The following is a 16782-nucleotide window of genomic DNA, read 5'->3' on the forward strand; positions in this document are numbered from 1 at the left end:
CTTGGCACGCTTGGCGGCGGGGATCTTTGAAAGAAGTTAGATGATTGGCCTGATATATCAATGTTTTATTCCACGGACCTTCGCCATGATGTGATTTCAGATTTGCCAAATCAATTGACAGAACCACTCGCAGTTCAGAATCTAACCAAAGTCGTTTATTGTCGGAATGTACCCAGGTGGCACAGCCACACTGCGACAATAAATCTGGCGAACCAATTGCGATGATCACTGCTGAACATGACAAAATGCGCAGAAAACTCTAATGTGTGTTATACCAGGCAAAGCTCTTTTTTTATCGACGAACTTACTGCGTTCAAAAGGCTTGAGTTTGAAGTGGAGATAAATTCGTTAGCATGTTTCGTTGGTAGTTATTCGTTTGTTTATACACGGATGTCCATTCAGCCACACAATGATTTGATTTTATATTCTCCGCCACTCCTCAGCCAGAACACTAACTGTGTTTTCAATTGATTGACCAACTAAATTTTTTACTAAGAGTGAACTTCGAAGCTATTCCAAAGAAGACATGCTGCAACGAAAACATCTCAGTCTATTCATGAAAAATATAGATCCATAAAGCCGGACATGGATAAAATTGACTTTACTCATCCTCAAATAATGCACACCATGTAGGTGATTGGCACGCGGCTAACCTAATCTTCTGCTCACTTTGCTGGGTTTAGTTTCATTTTATGTCTCGCACAGGCAGCAATTAATAAAATATTTGACTCACTAATAACCAGGGTGGCATGCTGTAACCCAAATCACTGGATCTTTTACGCCGTCCATTAACGTTTACAAAAAAATCAATTTAAAATAACCTTATTGGGCCGAATGAAACTAATCTCAATACTTTTAGTACATGGTGGTTTCCTATGAATGCTATCAATGGATTTCGCCCGCACTCTTGCGAAAGAACAAACCATGGATCTATTTTTTGAAATAAGACTGAACTTTAAATTACCTTTCAACAAATGAGAGCTTCCTGGGATGGAATCGAATAAGAAATGTCACGTTCAATGAGAGGTTATTACGAAGGAATGGGTCGAATTTCACTTTCAGGCCAGTCAGTAGAAAGACTGGTAAATTGAAAACTTGGCGCTGACGTTCGTCGGGAGCATCTTCGCTCATTAATCCATGTGGTATTAATACCACTTTCCTATTGCTCTATTATGCATTTGACAACGCCTAATTGCCATCGTGTCGATCTACCGTTAATTTAAGCGAGTTCAAGAGTCTTCCTTTTGTGAATTGGGAAGACAAAGTGCTTGACTTGGAAGAAACAATGTTTTGCTTGCTCGGCAATAACAGCACGAAAATGTTTTAACGCGGCAATTAGCGCTATCTAAGCTTTGCTGTAACTTCAAAAGTTGACTTTAATATATTGACCTTGTGATTCTATAATGTACCTTACAAACCATGTTTGTGAAATATATGAAGTAATGGAATGCACATTGAATCGGTTCAATATCTCTCCTACACTCATTTGTAGTCAAAACATGACTTAAAACAATTGCCGGACTCAAACTCATGAAAAATACTGTATTTCAACATGCAATTTCAAATCACAATACATTCACGGGCTTAATTGTACAAGCTCCATATACTCAATCAGGTTTTCAGTTCTCAGAACGAAGACATGTTGTTTGTACACACATTGTGATACACGGGGTAAAACATGTCCTTGTTTTCTGGCCATTGCGAAAAATAGCCCATCTGTGGTATGAAGCAGACGTCTAGTAATTTCCCCAGGGACAGGAAGAGCACTGCACGATGAAGAAAAGTAACATGGGTCATGTAAGCTATTACTTTAACAACTCTCTGCAGGAATATCAGATACATTCCGCACAGCTGGCATTGCTTTTGCGATAATAATCGTACCATTACGAAAGTCGACAGATGCTAAACTTGTGTTATCAAGCATACCAGTCCTTGCCTGCAGTGCATGGATTTACTGTAATTCAAACTAACAATCAAGTTGAAAACAGCACATGCTTGGATGAATGATATGATGGATTAGCTGAGCTACGCGACAAATCCTCCGGACTGTGTCTACATTTATCACGGATTCACCCATGAATAAGAAATGGCAGATAAACTCTGAAGGATGTTAACCATGGCTTTACTTCTAGCTATGATAGATATGACAGACTAATGGACAGACGATTAGCCACTTACTAGTAATTTCAGATAGTCATTTGTAACAAATCCGGAATGATGTCTCACACACTGAGAATATGAATAAAGTAGCTAGTTTCATCTTGTCAGCTTTCCAGAGCAGAATCAGTATAGATTGACCATTAAACATCTGTATAAGACACAATATGACAGGAAAGCCATAGATAAAGCCGCGGCCAAGAGACGCCGAGAATATGAAAATAATTGACTCCCTAATCAACCATCTATCGCTTATACAAGAAAATGTCGCCGGGATACTTTACAGATGTTATCGTATCAAAGTACAATTTACCTAAAAGGTCAAAGGTCCAGCATTCTAACCGCTGAACCACAGAGGTTTTCATGTTAGAGTGGAGATTTTCTTCGACTCTAATAGCCAGGCTATGGCGATATGAACATGACAATAAATTATAGTTGCTTTTTATCAAACGTTGCCTTGGCTGGTTCCCACTCTTTTTTGTGGAAATCCATGCTTTAATGATATTTTGCCAGCTTATATGTATAAGGGAAGCAGAAGAGATAAACCATGCGTAATGTACTGCCCTATATACCAACTGAATTCCAAAACTGATTCATCCCCCAAAGAAATTCACCATCACGATAATACGTGTTGCCTCCTTCCGCGACCTAATGCTGTGTAAGCTACCTAATTTCCATCTTTAGACTCTTTAGATGGATATAAATCATTGGGCACAGAATCGTACCTCGTTGGTTATGGCCAATAGATAGGTTTGAGAGACCATGAACGACGATTCGCAAACTACGTCACCAATTCCAGCGCAAATTTGATCCCGAGGAATATTGGAAATTGTCTTTAAATCGTCCTGATATGTTCGAAAAAAAACAAGGGCCAAATTTTTTGGAAGTTCAAGTTTCTTCTGTAAGGCAACGCTATGTTTTAACATTGCGGTAGATTCGGAGAGTAGCTTTAAACTTGGCCAGAAATAGGAGAAAACCATTTTCAATATTGGTGCGTTTTGATCAATCTTTTATGCGTTGGTGTCTTGGTTAAGCAATCTGCTGTGAAATTCATTCGTTCATCGTCGTCCGTTCATCAGCGAAATCCGAAATTACGAATCAGGGATGACGATTTGGACCTTCGTCGGTCGTCGGTCGCCATTCATCACATAATCACAGGTGACCGTAGATTGCGAGACATCCATATGATTTTATGGAAAACGAGGTCGATGGGATGCAGGTCAGGTAAATAAATGAAACAGAATGGTAAGAAACAGTTAATCAGCCAGTAGATTGCAGGCAAACTGAATAAAAGTGATCTTTGAAGATTACTGTAGATTGGCGCGTGCATTGAATGCTCTCAGCCTACATGCAAATACATGTATACGCCCTTGCTTGGGCAGCTTGCACGAAGACGGTCAAGTTGCTAAAAACTGCAGCGTAAGCTACAAGGGAAAATAAAATAGTCAACCACAATGTTTTATAGCGACACCTCCTATGGTCGCACCGCAACACAAAGCAAAACTGGGAATTCCACAATTAGGCTAAGTGAAAAGTGCTATCAGCAGAGTGATGCCATATCCCCTCCCCCCCCCCCCCCCCCCCCCCATAGAGCTACAATAAAACTGTTTAGAGGACCAAGAATGGATGGATACCATACGTTCACAATACATGTGAGTGGCCACCAGATAAACAGTACTGAAATAACAATTCTCGTAATATAAAACTCAGATATCGCCCGGCTTCTACATTTGTTTCTCGCCAATTCGCGCACTCTCCAAGATACGTGAGCGCTTCATGACAGGCTTATGCGACCTTATCGCGTTCCCGATCTATCCGCCGCCGAGCACGTCGAGAGAGTCGAAATCATACAAGTGCATGGTAAGATTGTTCGAAGAAATCATTACCGCAACACACGGCGATTTCTGGGCAATGTTGCTGCACTCTTTGTCTTTGCCCAACTGGCACCGAAGCCAATCAAGGGACCATTAGCGTCACGAAGGGGCGTAATGAAGTACGTAATCTAAACCAGCGACAACTTTTTGCTGGTATCTGCTTCGAAATATATTCGAGCAGGATAACAGGTGTTACGTGATTTCTGTTCCTATTGGCGACATCGGTAATCCATCAAAAATAGGGTTCATCAGCTTATTAATGATTATGAGACCATCCTGGCTTCACTTTGGGCGTTGTGCAGCTTCATGTTGTATGCTAACAAAGCTAGCCGCTCACAGCTCATAGATAGCAGTATTGGTTTCTTATCAAATCACTTTGTGTGGTGGTGAAAATGTTGAATAATGTCCGCCCTTTCAATCATAGGCTTTTATGAGCACTTTCTGCGAATGAATCAAACACTCAATACACCACCCTTCCAAAATGAGATTTGCATGAAGGAGATTCTTTGGTGATGTTTGAGAATATTTATACACTTATTCCACTATTCGGAAACGATCACTTTAATCGATCTTGTTTCCTGATGTAGATTTCCCTTAGGCTTACCATTTCCGTCTCAGTAAATTTAATCCAGTGACTTCCGATCCAATAAACCTAGGAAATTTGAAAATTGGCACCAGTGACTTTGGTAAACCGATATTTCATTCAGTCTCCTCCCATGACCTGATAGCTCCGAGGCAAGATAAGACTCACAATAGTTAGGGTACTGGCTTCAAGCAGCTGTACTTGTCAAGTCAAAGCCTAGGCGAGACTGTAAAACAGCCAAACAACTGGCCTCAAAGCAGGGGCACCAAGCTCGACTCCTTCATGGTCGCTAGATTCCTACTTGGCAATGCATGCAGCGATCAGAATTACACATTAAGAGGAAGTGTATCTTCGATGTTTTCAGTCAAGAATATACGATTGTCTGGCAGAATGAGTCTAAAGTTTATCGGCAAGCGAGGCTGTAATAGGCTATCACTTGCCCTAGTAAAAGAAAGCTGCATTTGAAAGAATAAATGTCAATTGAACCCCGGCTACTAACGACCACGAACATTCTGTATAACCAGTAACATCTTGTTGACTGATGCATTGGGATTGTTGCTCAATACGAATGCTTATTCTTCCATCACGCTCAGCACACGCTCCAAACTTATCTCATCGACCATGTTCCTTAGGCACACATGCTTTCTGGTCGTCAATATGCAATGCGTCCTTATGGCCTTGAGCTCCGATTTCGTACATGCAACAAAACCAGGACAACTGCGTTCAGGCTGTGAGTTTTTTGCAAACCACTAACGCGCATGCCTTTGTTAAAAGAAAGGACAGTGACAATGCGCCTAACCAGGAATGTGACAACAACTAAACAATATGTTCATTGTTACAGTTAATCTGTTTCTCAGACAGGAACGCGAAAGGGCATTGACAACTTTTCTTATGTGATGTGGCATAATCCGGTTTATACCGCCTTGGACAATGTGTGTTGCGTTACACGAACACAATTGCCTCACATTTTACCGCTATCAAAGTCAAATTTGACAGGAACTACTGCAAGTACATGTACAGTAATGAAGTGATGGCGGTCAATGGCGACAAAAGCAGCTGGTGTTACTCCATGTATCAAGCAGATGTATATATCAAGTTGATACGTGACCTGTGTACTACTGGTCCATAAAACACTGGTTTCATATCACCAATAGTGCACTCCTTCACTTGATATCTGGCCTCCACCAGACACCGATCGTGAGTTCTATTTGTTTTTTAAAAGTAAAGAAATCTCGGAATTCATTAGAAAGACTTCATTTTTTCTGGCTTCACTACATAAGTAATGAAACCAATTACAATGCTGCATTCCATGTAAATAGCCGGGAATCCAAGACTGACTGTATGCAATGCATGATATTTTGCCTTTGGCAAAGGCAGAATACGCAGTAGTTATTTTCATTTTTCCTCAGGAAATCTGCTGGCAAATATAATCTTAGATTGTGCCGTAGGAAATAATCATCGGCACCATAACTTAATCAGAGAGATAGACAATCTTGCACTAGAAATTAAGGCGTACAGCAGAAGCAGAATCGATCACTCTCCCTACTGCTCCACGTGGTTAACCAGTTGTAAAGCGGTAAGTGTGACAGGGAGATAAGACCCAGTTGCAGAATTCCGGGCAAATATCCAGCGGCCAGTAATGGCTCTTAACGTACTTACGATCAAAATCTACAGGCCACCGTACTGGTATCTAAACGAAACATTCATTGCACTTTATCCGGGAAAGGTTCAACTCAGACAAAATCATTTCAAGGGTTTTGAAATAACTTGTGCACGATATTCACAGACAGCTGGTACTACGACTTTTATGATCTAATTATCTATGCAGGTTCATGCACAGGCCATTACGTTTTAGTACGCTCACTTCCATCCATATGCAGTAAAACGGCATGAGGGGAATCTATGAGAGTGTTGTTTTCCTGTATATTTGCATGATAAATCGTGCGGGTTTTTTTTAATCGGGAAGCATATGCATATGCCATGAGTAAGAAAGAATACGCCCTAAATAAACTTGTCCACGAACAAGTTGACGGAAGACGATATTGTCTTAGGCCAGAGCTACAGAACACATATTGCGAATGTGTGAATGGGACAAGGAATCATTCACTTTAACTTTAGTGACTCACAGACAGCTCTGTTGCATAATGGGCATACAGTCCTCCTCAGCATTCTTTATAATAGTTGTATAATGATCCCCCTTTTCTCAAGAGATGTTACTTGACAATATGCAACATCTCCTTATAGTTTAGAGCGATTGTGTTGAATGATTACATTGCCCATGTTCTTAGGGAATCTTTCTATGCATAACAAATTCAAGAAAAAAATAGAAGAGGACCACGTTCTGAAAAGATTTCTATGGTTTTCGTCATAATTGTCACGACTGGAAAATAACGAATCCGCTTAAGTCGACAGAGAATTGTCGCGAATACATGCAGTTGGTATTACCTTAGAGTATGCTTGTATTACTTCATTGTTGTACAATGTATATCGCAAAGTCAAGAAATGAGTTCTCATAAGTTTTTGTCATGAATGGCAAATGAATAATCTGCTTCTGCTGACGAGAATTGTCGAGACCACTTGCAGCTGGTATTACAAGGTAATTCGGGTATTTCTTATACCCCAAAGGATTGTCTACTACTATTGGCAATGATGAAATTGGGTGTGAAGTGATTGTCTGCATACGTCACTTGACGATGGAAGGGGTCTTGATCTTTGATCCATAACATCATTAATGCGTTAAATGTCATTGCATTGGCAGCTGCATGTGAATAGGGAACTAGATCTTATTAAGACGAGACAACCTAGGGCATCTCTTAAATAATTGGGTCTGTCTCTCGGGGAGGCAGTAACCGCCCATGACAACTTCGCAGCGCGAATCAATTCAAATCTAATCTCGTTCGCTCTATCGCGTCCAAAGGAAGCTTTTTCTTGCTCCTGAATTTAATTTAAGGTCGTTGGAGCTCTGCTGCTGACAGTACATTATTTGACACGACATTCAGAGCGATGGGATCGCATAGTAGAAACAACGGGGTTGGTAGCCTTTCTTGTCAATTATATTTCATTATTCTTTGAAATAGTTTTTCCAAACCACAAGGGATACCAAATGAAATGTCATCTGAAACAGCCTCGAAGCAAGGATTAACGCAATATTGTATTTCCGGGACCAGGTCCTGTTTCGTTCAGATAGATTTAAACAGATTACTGTCTTCCCCTGAATCAGACTACAGATAAAAGAGATCTTAGAGTATCCAAGCTGGTAACTCTAAGAACAGATGGAACTTCTATCTTAGTATCTTTTGCAATAGACTTCCGTCATTCTCAACAGTCTTATACCCAGCCTGTAACTTCTGCCCATAAAAGGTGAGGCGTTCGGATTAGTTGGTTCTAGCTACTTTGTCGTGAAGGTGTTACTCAAATGCTTTAAATGTCAGATAATGGTTATAGACAAATGATAGAAAAAACCGCCTCTTTGCCGATGCCATCAAAAACGATCAAGTATTGTACGGCCTTTGCTCAAAAAACCATATCGGGCCAGCTGATGCAAACATGTCACAACCTAAAGAACATAGCATTAACACCAGAAGCGAAAGATTTCCTTGCCATTCAGAGATAAAACCCGAAAAAGTTGCAAACAGGACGTGAAGAGCAATTGTCTTGTGAAGAGGTCGCGAGATCTGCAGGTGATCACCTAGAGCTGCAATTGTCATGAATCGCAACTTCTTCTGGTTTCCGCACCTGCGCTCACGATCAATTGACTACGAAGCAATTCCTTTTACATTAGTTTAAACGTACATTATACCCAATTGGAGATGGAACCCATTACCCACATAACATAAATACATTTCAAGGCTTCTTTGAATTGCCGTACATGTAATTTGTTCACGGCGGATGGAATTCGGAAAACATTTTAATGCAGTTGTATGTTTTCTGAAACCAAATCTTCAATATGCTTTTAGCTGTAATGCATTAGTCTGTGAGATAACCCATTCTGGTGCTTCCAGATAATTAGATCTTCCTATGCGATATAGTGTAATCAGTATCGAGCCACAATTGGCTTTCGATCCAGACTTCAGCGTCATGGGCCTTGTGTTTCAAAACAAGTAAGTCCCTTGAGGTCAGTCAAACTTGACGTTTGAGCCGCATCCATACAAATATACGCCATTAGGGTGGGAAATGTTCTCATTTAGGTGGTGCCCTCATGGATAGTTCGTGTTAGCCATCATAAATGGTGTTCAAACAATTGTTTCATTTATTTCTTTAAACGTCTTTTAACCACTGCACCCCTTGCCGTGAATAAATCAGCTTCTCGTTTAGTGATACATTCCTGAGTGTTTCAGGATGGATAATGAGTAACACTGCAGAAGGTAGCTGCATGATTATATTGCCAGTAAAAAAATAACTTGATCACTTCGAATTGTTACAGTGACTCAGGAGACATAAGCAATCGTGTGGTTCTTCTCTCTTGGTTTTAACCTTTAAACCTACGCTTTCTAATGAAATCATTGGTTTCTTTTTCTTAAAACTACAAAGAACAAAAATTCAGGGTTTTTTGGCGTCTGAAATCACCTGCTGATAGACCTTTCTGGGTCGAAGAAAAAATATTCTGTTGAAATTCAAAGACATTACATGCCAACTCAATTTCCCATTGAATGAAACCACCGTTATCTTTTTCCAGCATCCCGGTAAAAAGGTCACGTTTTTTTCCTTTAAAAGGGTATAATTCCATGATCAAAGCTGCTTGCAGGAGTCAAACCCGACGCGAGTGTTGGTTAAGTGATCACATTGTCAGAGACTGAAATGTACATTAGCAGAACATCTTTGATGTGACGACAAACACTTCGCTGATAGAAACCCTGATATTATCAAGCTTGATTGAAGGAAAGAACTGAAGCATACACTGGAAGACCTGCCATTACTATCATTGGATAAAGTGACTTGGAATATCAATCAGCGGGAGGGTAAAATCATGATTCCTTTTTGCCAAACTGACTATGACTAAGTGACTTAGATTCAACTGAAATAAAATTGCAAGTTGGCATTATCTTCAATAAGGCGCTGCCTACAAGCAAACTAATCCTAAATGATTGCGTCTTATCACTTGGGCTACACTGAAAACCTGTACATGCAATCTCATAAGACTTCCTGTGATTTTGTTGTACATGTGTTTAGAAATATCGATTCCAACCGTTCCCATTTCCGGGCGCAAACTTGATTTGACAAGTTGCGGATATGTGTCAGTTTACACCGCGCCGGAAAGATATACTTGATGCCTGTGTAATAGTAACTCAATTATATCGAAATAAGGTTCAGTCTTATGGTTCACCTGGTCACCACGTCACCAAGTCACCTCGAATCACGGGTTGGTATTTCCCTGTGTGTACAGATTATGAAAGGCAATAGCCTCCCTAATTTCCTAACAGCTACATACATCACTCGTGGCATCCAATATCTGGGATCATTGATTAAATGATGATTAGTTGGAAAATCAACATCGATTTGCTGGTTGTGCAATCGATCTCTGTGTAATCCATGTATCCACACCGACACCACCTCACTCATCCATCCGCTCATTCACCAGACTTGGAAAAATCATTCAGACTTGGTCAAGCTGACGAACTCTTATCTGAAACAATTTGTTGCGTCAATTGTTATACGTTTTGATGCCTTGGTCCAGCTGGCTAAGCTCTTACTCATCCCTTCCTTTCGGACAGTGAGAGCTGCCTTTGTCAAGTTAGCTGAGCTCTTACTCTGCTTCCCTTTATCAAGATACGATTGGCAACCTTATTCAACCTGTCTTAACCCTTAATACTTTTTTTGGTCACCCTGACGTAGTCCCCGCTGTCAACCTGCCACAGCCTTTAGAACATAAGCCTTAATCAAGATGGGCTTTGCCGCCTCTCTCATTCTGTCTGGCTCATAGTTTTCTCTTATAAGTCACCGTGCCAACCCCGGATTAAGCGCATTGGCTAACATGTCAGAGCGTTTACAACATAAAAGTCTTTAAAGCATTAAATAACCGTTAATCAAGATTATCAAGACACTTTGCCACCTATTTTAACCTGTCCGAGGTCTAAATTTTGTCTTTTAAGTCACCATGCTCAACCTGGATTCGCTGCCGTGGTCAACATGTCGGAGATTTCAGTCATGTTATTATAATTGAACTTACGGGTAAAGCCAAGGATTTGCTATTTGATCCAGCTAGTGAATCACGTGGTCACTAGCTCTTCGCTGTTTGGCTGCTTCTGCCAAACATCATCAACATGTTTTCAAGAATGAAGCAAAAGTTCGCATGAATGACCAGGTTTTAGATACAGTCTGCCGCCTTAGCCGAGATAGCCGAGCGCTTACTGCATCATCAATTCCTGGAGGCTGCCGCCTTCGCTGCCTCAGGACCCGAGGGGAACATTACTGTCCGCTTGAAAATGCCCTCGTCTAACAGAAGTTCGCGAGACGATATTATTGACCACTGGGGCATTTTAGGCTGCTCAATTATGAGCTACATAAGGTTCTGAACTGAAATAATCAAATCATACGAGTACTTAATACGATTTTCGGAAAATGAGAATAACATTCTTGAAACAACGTCAACATTTTATTTAATAGGTAAACGTCCAGAAAAGATTATCAAACAACAAATGAAATGAGAATCCTCTGTGGACACTCCTTTTCGATGTATCATACCCGCTAAATCTTCAAACACATTAAAATGTGCTTTTCCGCGATGTAAATAAGTACATAATTAGGAAATAAGTATCTAATAATCATATTCCGTCGCTGGAAACCAGGCTTATAGAGCGATTAGGAGCTCTATCTCAGCCGCACCTGTCAGTCGACTGATCCTCGCCACATTGGTCGAGGGAATGGCTGCAGCCGACTCAAAGCATCTCGCAATGATAACACTGACGTGATTAGGTGACGTGATCTCTGGCGACCAAGGGAAATTAATCGAGTGTAGCCCGTCTATGCCCTCCAAGGGAAGAAGACCAAATCAATAAACAGAATAAGAATATTGAATTTGCAAGGATTCGTCTTGGCAAGAGAGGGTTGCGACAAAGAGGGTTATCCCGGGAAGCCTTTAGTGGCTACATCAGCCGGCTGTGCCTCAAGTCAAGATACTAAGAATGCAAGGGATCATCAGATCGCACATCCATTATCTAAGACAATTCGAGTTCTTCTGCCTTTGATGTTATAGTATTTCTTTGTTATTCACAGCGTGCGTATTCCCTGTAACGTGATAGTGGAGTTGATATCTTAACTGAAGTTGGTAAATAGGCTCAATAATTTTTGTCATATCAGTACATTACCGACAAGTTTAAAGAAATTATAACTATTAGAAGGACAGGTTAAATCGAGAGTCAGCGAAGAATCAGCCAAAAACATGAATGGAATGACGATCAATGATATATCTACGCAGAACTTAATGGTCTTGGAAGGAGAACATGAATGGAGAAGGAGCCGTACGAGAAACATGGGACTTTTATAACACTACAAAGTAGTAATTTATCTGGCTAAACAACTACACACGCAATAATTCCATTCTCCAATCGCATTCAACACGTTTTTGCTTATAGATTTCATTCGTTGCCCATAGCCTTTAGCCACTGCAGCGTGATCAGTTCTGCTTGCACAATGCCAAGAAGCAAGCAGTACACCGACAATACAATTAAGAGATTTTGTAACATAATGATAATGATATAAAGACAATGATTATTCGGTTTGAGATTAAAAACTTGTTATTTGCTGACCGTATCATCAAAAAGACAATATCATAAAAAAACCAATCGATGATACCAATATAATTGACAAATACATTATTCAAGGATTGTTGTCACAGCTGCGAGATAGCAGGATGTTTTCTCGAAATTGTCATATCAATAGGCCATTAGAACACGTTATCCGCGTTGCATTATGTCACGCACTGGATATACAAATCCATACTGTTGGCTTGTGCGATGTGATATCCGTAGACATCAGCAATCCACCAACTATAAAAAAAAGAAATTTCCTTAGGAGACTGATTTATATAGACGGCTATATAAATAAATCACGTGTTACGTTCGGTTCAGTACCAGTGCAACAATCAATGCAACATGGTATAATGAGTTTTTCCGAATCTATTTATCTTTGTTACACATACTATTAAAAGGCTCCCATTGATCATTAATTTTCCTTAACATAGGACAAATCCCATTAATCATCATTAGGTCGGCTCTGCATTAGACAGCCAAACCTGTAAACTGTTCATTGGTAAAAACCTAAACAAAGGTTTCGTCGAATGGATCGAATGTGTACCCATAATTCATAAGCTTACTAGTCGTACTTTAATAAAAAAGGAACGGCGTCTCAAAAGCAAAATTCTCTGAAATAATCTTCTTTCACATTATCAAGTATGTTCCTTCAAAGACGCATTTTTTGCCAGTCTCAAACGCGCCTCATTCTATTAACAGATGGTTTAAAAATCTTTAGTAGAAATGATATTCCAAGGGCAGTAACTGCACCGGTTCCGTCTTCCTAAATATTTCATTGACACAGTTAGAAAACGTATGAGTAAGAAAGCATGCGTGATGGTTCATTTAGTTTCTGCGCGAAATTTTAATCACCATCAAACAGTAGACGAAATTCTACGAAAAGACAAGACATCACCGAATCAAGTTGTAATAATTGATACATCCACACATTTGTCCAGGCGAATCAAGGGGAAATACTCTGTCATTGCGGAAGATATGGTAAACTTCCCCGGCCTCGTAAATTACATAACACGTTCGTACAAAGTAAAATACAAATATTAAGGGCAGTTCGAAACATTGCTTCCGAGAGACAAAACCATGACTATGATCAAGATCAGTGTGTTTGTTTTCAAAAAAGGCTCATGGGATCGTATAAATGCCACTTTTGACGTATTGTTCATCTTTAACCACTTATGCTTTTTCGGTCCAGGATCGTTTTTGTTGTTTTTGTATTTGCTTCTATAAATTGCTTTGCATTCGCACTCCAAATTGGTTGAGATGACCCTAATTGTAGTCATTATAGTGTCCTTCGTGATACTAGTTTAATGCAGTATTACGGTCAAGAAGCAATTAACTAATAGGGGAAGGATGGCGATACCTCATCGGATTATGTACTTACCTATTCCACCTACACTAGCGCTAATGTCACTGGTCCAGAAAGGGATGATGTATGTACAGTTGATCAAAAACAATAAAATGTCATTCACACAAAATCACAATGCAATATCGCTATGTCTATAAACTTACCACTACCTTTCAAATCAATCAATAAACCCTACATCCATTTCAAATTCAGCGTGACAATTTTCAGACCGAATTCACCTTTAATTTCCAACACAGTTTTTACTATAGTTGTCTGATCCTGTACAAGGCGATCTCCAAAGATGAGATATCCTTCAAACCACATCGGCGATTCCATCATCCTGGTTCATTTTTCTAAAAGGGTATAAGCTATCCTTTTGAATTTTACAATCGTCTCTTATATATTCATCTAAACCTCAGAACAACCACTTCACGTTGCTGCGCCTTAAAGTCACCCCGGTGTCGGTTATGAAACAATATCCACAAAACACTCACTTCAGTAGCTTCGTCAGGATTAGGAATCGTACATTAACATCGATACATGGTGTTTATATATGTATGTACAAGAGACACATGATTCGGTAAGAGACGGAGCACCAACGCGTCCTCCAAGCTCTCGGCAGCGATGGAAAGAGGTCAACGTCTTGGCTTTATAATGTTTGTATATCAGGCACGTTGTGAAATAACGTAATAATTGTATTTCATTAACGAATGCGCATTTATCAGACTAATGTTGTTGAGGCTCAGCTGAGATGGACATGGTAGCGTACTATTGTGACTTCTTCACAGTTCTGAGAGGCAACTCAAAGTAAGTTATCGTCCTTCCTTCGGTCTACATCGCATCTCATTACCACTAGTCACTTGGTACAGTTACAACAGCCTTTCGGTTTTGTACAGGATACCTGCGTGTGCACAGGCTCCTTGTTATTGGAATTAGAATTAAGCCTTGTCAGCTCCATATCATCGCAGTCAGAAGGCGGGTCCTGTGCAACACTCTTATTCGAGTTCTGGTTGGCGCGTCTCGGGAACACACTCGTTTCTACTGTTAGCGCACTATTTGCTTCTGCTGCTCCAGCGCACTTGAAGGCCTTTAAGAAACTCTTCCTGAAGTTATCCGAAAAAAATGCATACAGAATAGGATTCAGTGAACTGTTCGCATAACTAAGGATGGTAATCACTTGAAAAACGTATATCTTCCAGCTATCATTTACGCCAAACGATGGCGAGGCAAAAGTAAGGTGAACTTGGAAAATCCAGTATGGGACCCAGCAAAAGAAATATACAGCTATAACAGTTAAAACTAGTCTCGTAACTTTTCGGTGCGATCTACGGCGTTCTTTAGACTTTTTTACTGGTCCGACTGTTCTTAGACGGGTGATTACTAAAAAGTAGAACACGCTTATCAAGGCTGTAGGAATTGCGAATCCCAGAAGAAATGTATACCATATGAAGGCTTTGTCCGGAGGAATAGGTTGTCCGCTCGGCCAGGATATCGTACATGCTAGAATATTTTCGCCGCGTGGGGCGGTTTTAGTGTACAGCATTATAGGCATCATTACCAGTAGCGACAACCCCCAAACAATCACACAAACTATTTTTGAAATCATAGGTGTTCTGTAGCGCATTGATGTCACGGGGTGACAGACAGCCATGTACCGATCAGCACTCATTACAGTCAAAGTAAACATACTTGTAAACCAGTTCACAGAAGTCAATATGAAGAATATTTTACACATATGGTAGCCAAACACCCACGTCTTTACCATCATCGTCACAATCATCAAAGGAATGCCAATGAGAAACAAGACATCTGCAATGGCCAAATTCAAAATGTATAAGTTTGTGACGGTTTTCATTTTTGCATAACGAAAAACAACGAATATGACTAGGGAGTTTCCTATAATCCCTATAATACAGGTTAAAGAATATATAATCGCTGCCGTCAGGTCCAGGAATATGCTGTCAATGGCCATCCCACCGCCGCCGTAGTCATCATACTCCGCGGTTGAGTTGGGGTCACTCTCATTGTAATCCGAAGTTATCTCCGTATAAAGCGGGGTAGCCGCCATCGTAGACATATTGCTGGTTGTTAATTGTTACCCAGTTGCTCATAATATGAAAAATCCAGCAGATGCAACACTTCCTTGCTTACACTAAAGAGCCTTTTGGATACGTAACTATCCCTTGTATTTTATCCTTAATAGACTGAATTGATGTTTTTTAAGAATCCTCGCTCTGAAAAACTGAAGTCATTTGGTAGTGAATTTTGTAATAATGCGGTTTGAGATGCAATGCGTATCATGCACTGAGTCGAATCAAAAAGGTGCAAAACGTTCCGCCAACCTTGAACAGAAATCTAGACAGATAATTATCTCCCAGGTTGACACACTTACAACTTAATGGTGGTATGATGATGGTCGCTAACTGCAGGCACTGCCGCGTGTCGTAAGCATCAAATTATCTCTGGTTACCGTAGTGTTCTCAGCGGACGAAGAAGGCCCTATGCTGTGAGTGCAGATAGGGCAAAGAATTACCGTAGTTTTATTCCGTCAGAGTGTGATCCGCAGTTTTCATGAATATCACCAGTGATATACGTCTGTAATAAAACTGGAGCGAAAATTACACCTGACACTGCTCAGCTGCTGCACTATAACGTGAGACAAAAATCAATTAAAGTTGGTGTGGAGAACCGCCACACACCCAAAGAAATTGTCCAAATCGGGTAACTCATTCCAACAGAAATCGAGGAAGCTCCAGATGAACAATTGCATGCATTGATTTCCTGTAATCCTTTCAAACAAAAAGATCGCGACAGGGAAGACACCTCGCAGGAGAACTTTGTGCGCTCGTAATGGACTGAATACAACTGCTGGCGTGGCCGGCTGGCTCTGAATTTATCATCGCTACCGTCTCCTCACCACCGCCTGATACCACTGCGCAGAGATGTCGCTCTCTGAGACCAGAACACTATAAGTAACCACAGAATTGCTAGAGTCAACCTACTACGTGCAGGGCTTTCATACCTGGTCCTTTGATTTATAATTGATGAGGAACTGTTTGGGAAATCATTTATCTCCTC

At 40.5% G+C, this 16782-nt stretch overlaps 1 protein-coding gene across 1 annotated transcript in view; it reads right to left on the reverse strand.

Annotated features, from left to right (window-relative positions):
* The window catches only part of LOC135495088 (somatostatin receptor type 2-like), a 29826-nt gene extending 13277 nt beyond the window's left edge, over positions 1-16549 (reverse strand). The window contains exon 1 of the mRNA XM_064783506.1: positions 13944-16549. Within this exon, the coding sequence (XP_064639576.1) occupies positions 14561-15781 (1221 nt within the window). The 5' untranslated portion in view covers positions 15782-16549 and the 3' untranslated portion in view covers positions 13944-14560. The remainder of the gene's footprint in view (positions 1-13943) is intronic.
* Positions 16550-16782: the final 233 nt, after the last annotated feature.

The sequence above is a fragment of the Lineus longissimus genome, chromosome 1 (genome assembly GCF_910592395.1).
Source record: "Lineus longissimus chromosome 1, tnLinLong1.2, whole genome shotgun sequence".
Lineage (NCBI taxonomy): Eukaryota > Metazoa > Nemertea > Pilidiophora > Heteronemertea > Lineidae > Lineus > Lineus longissimus.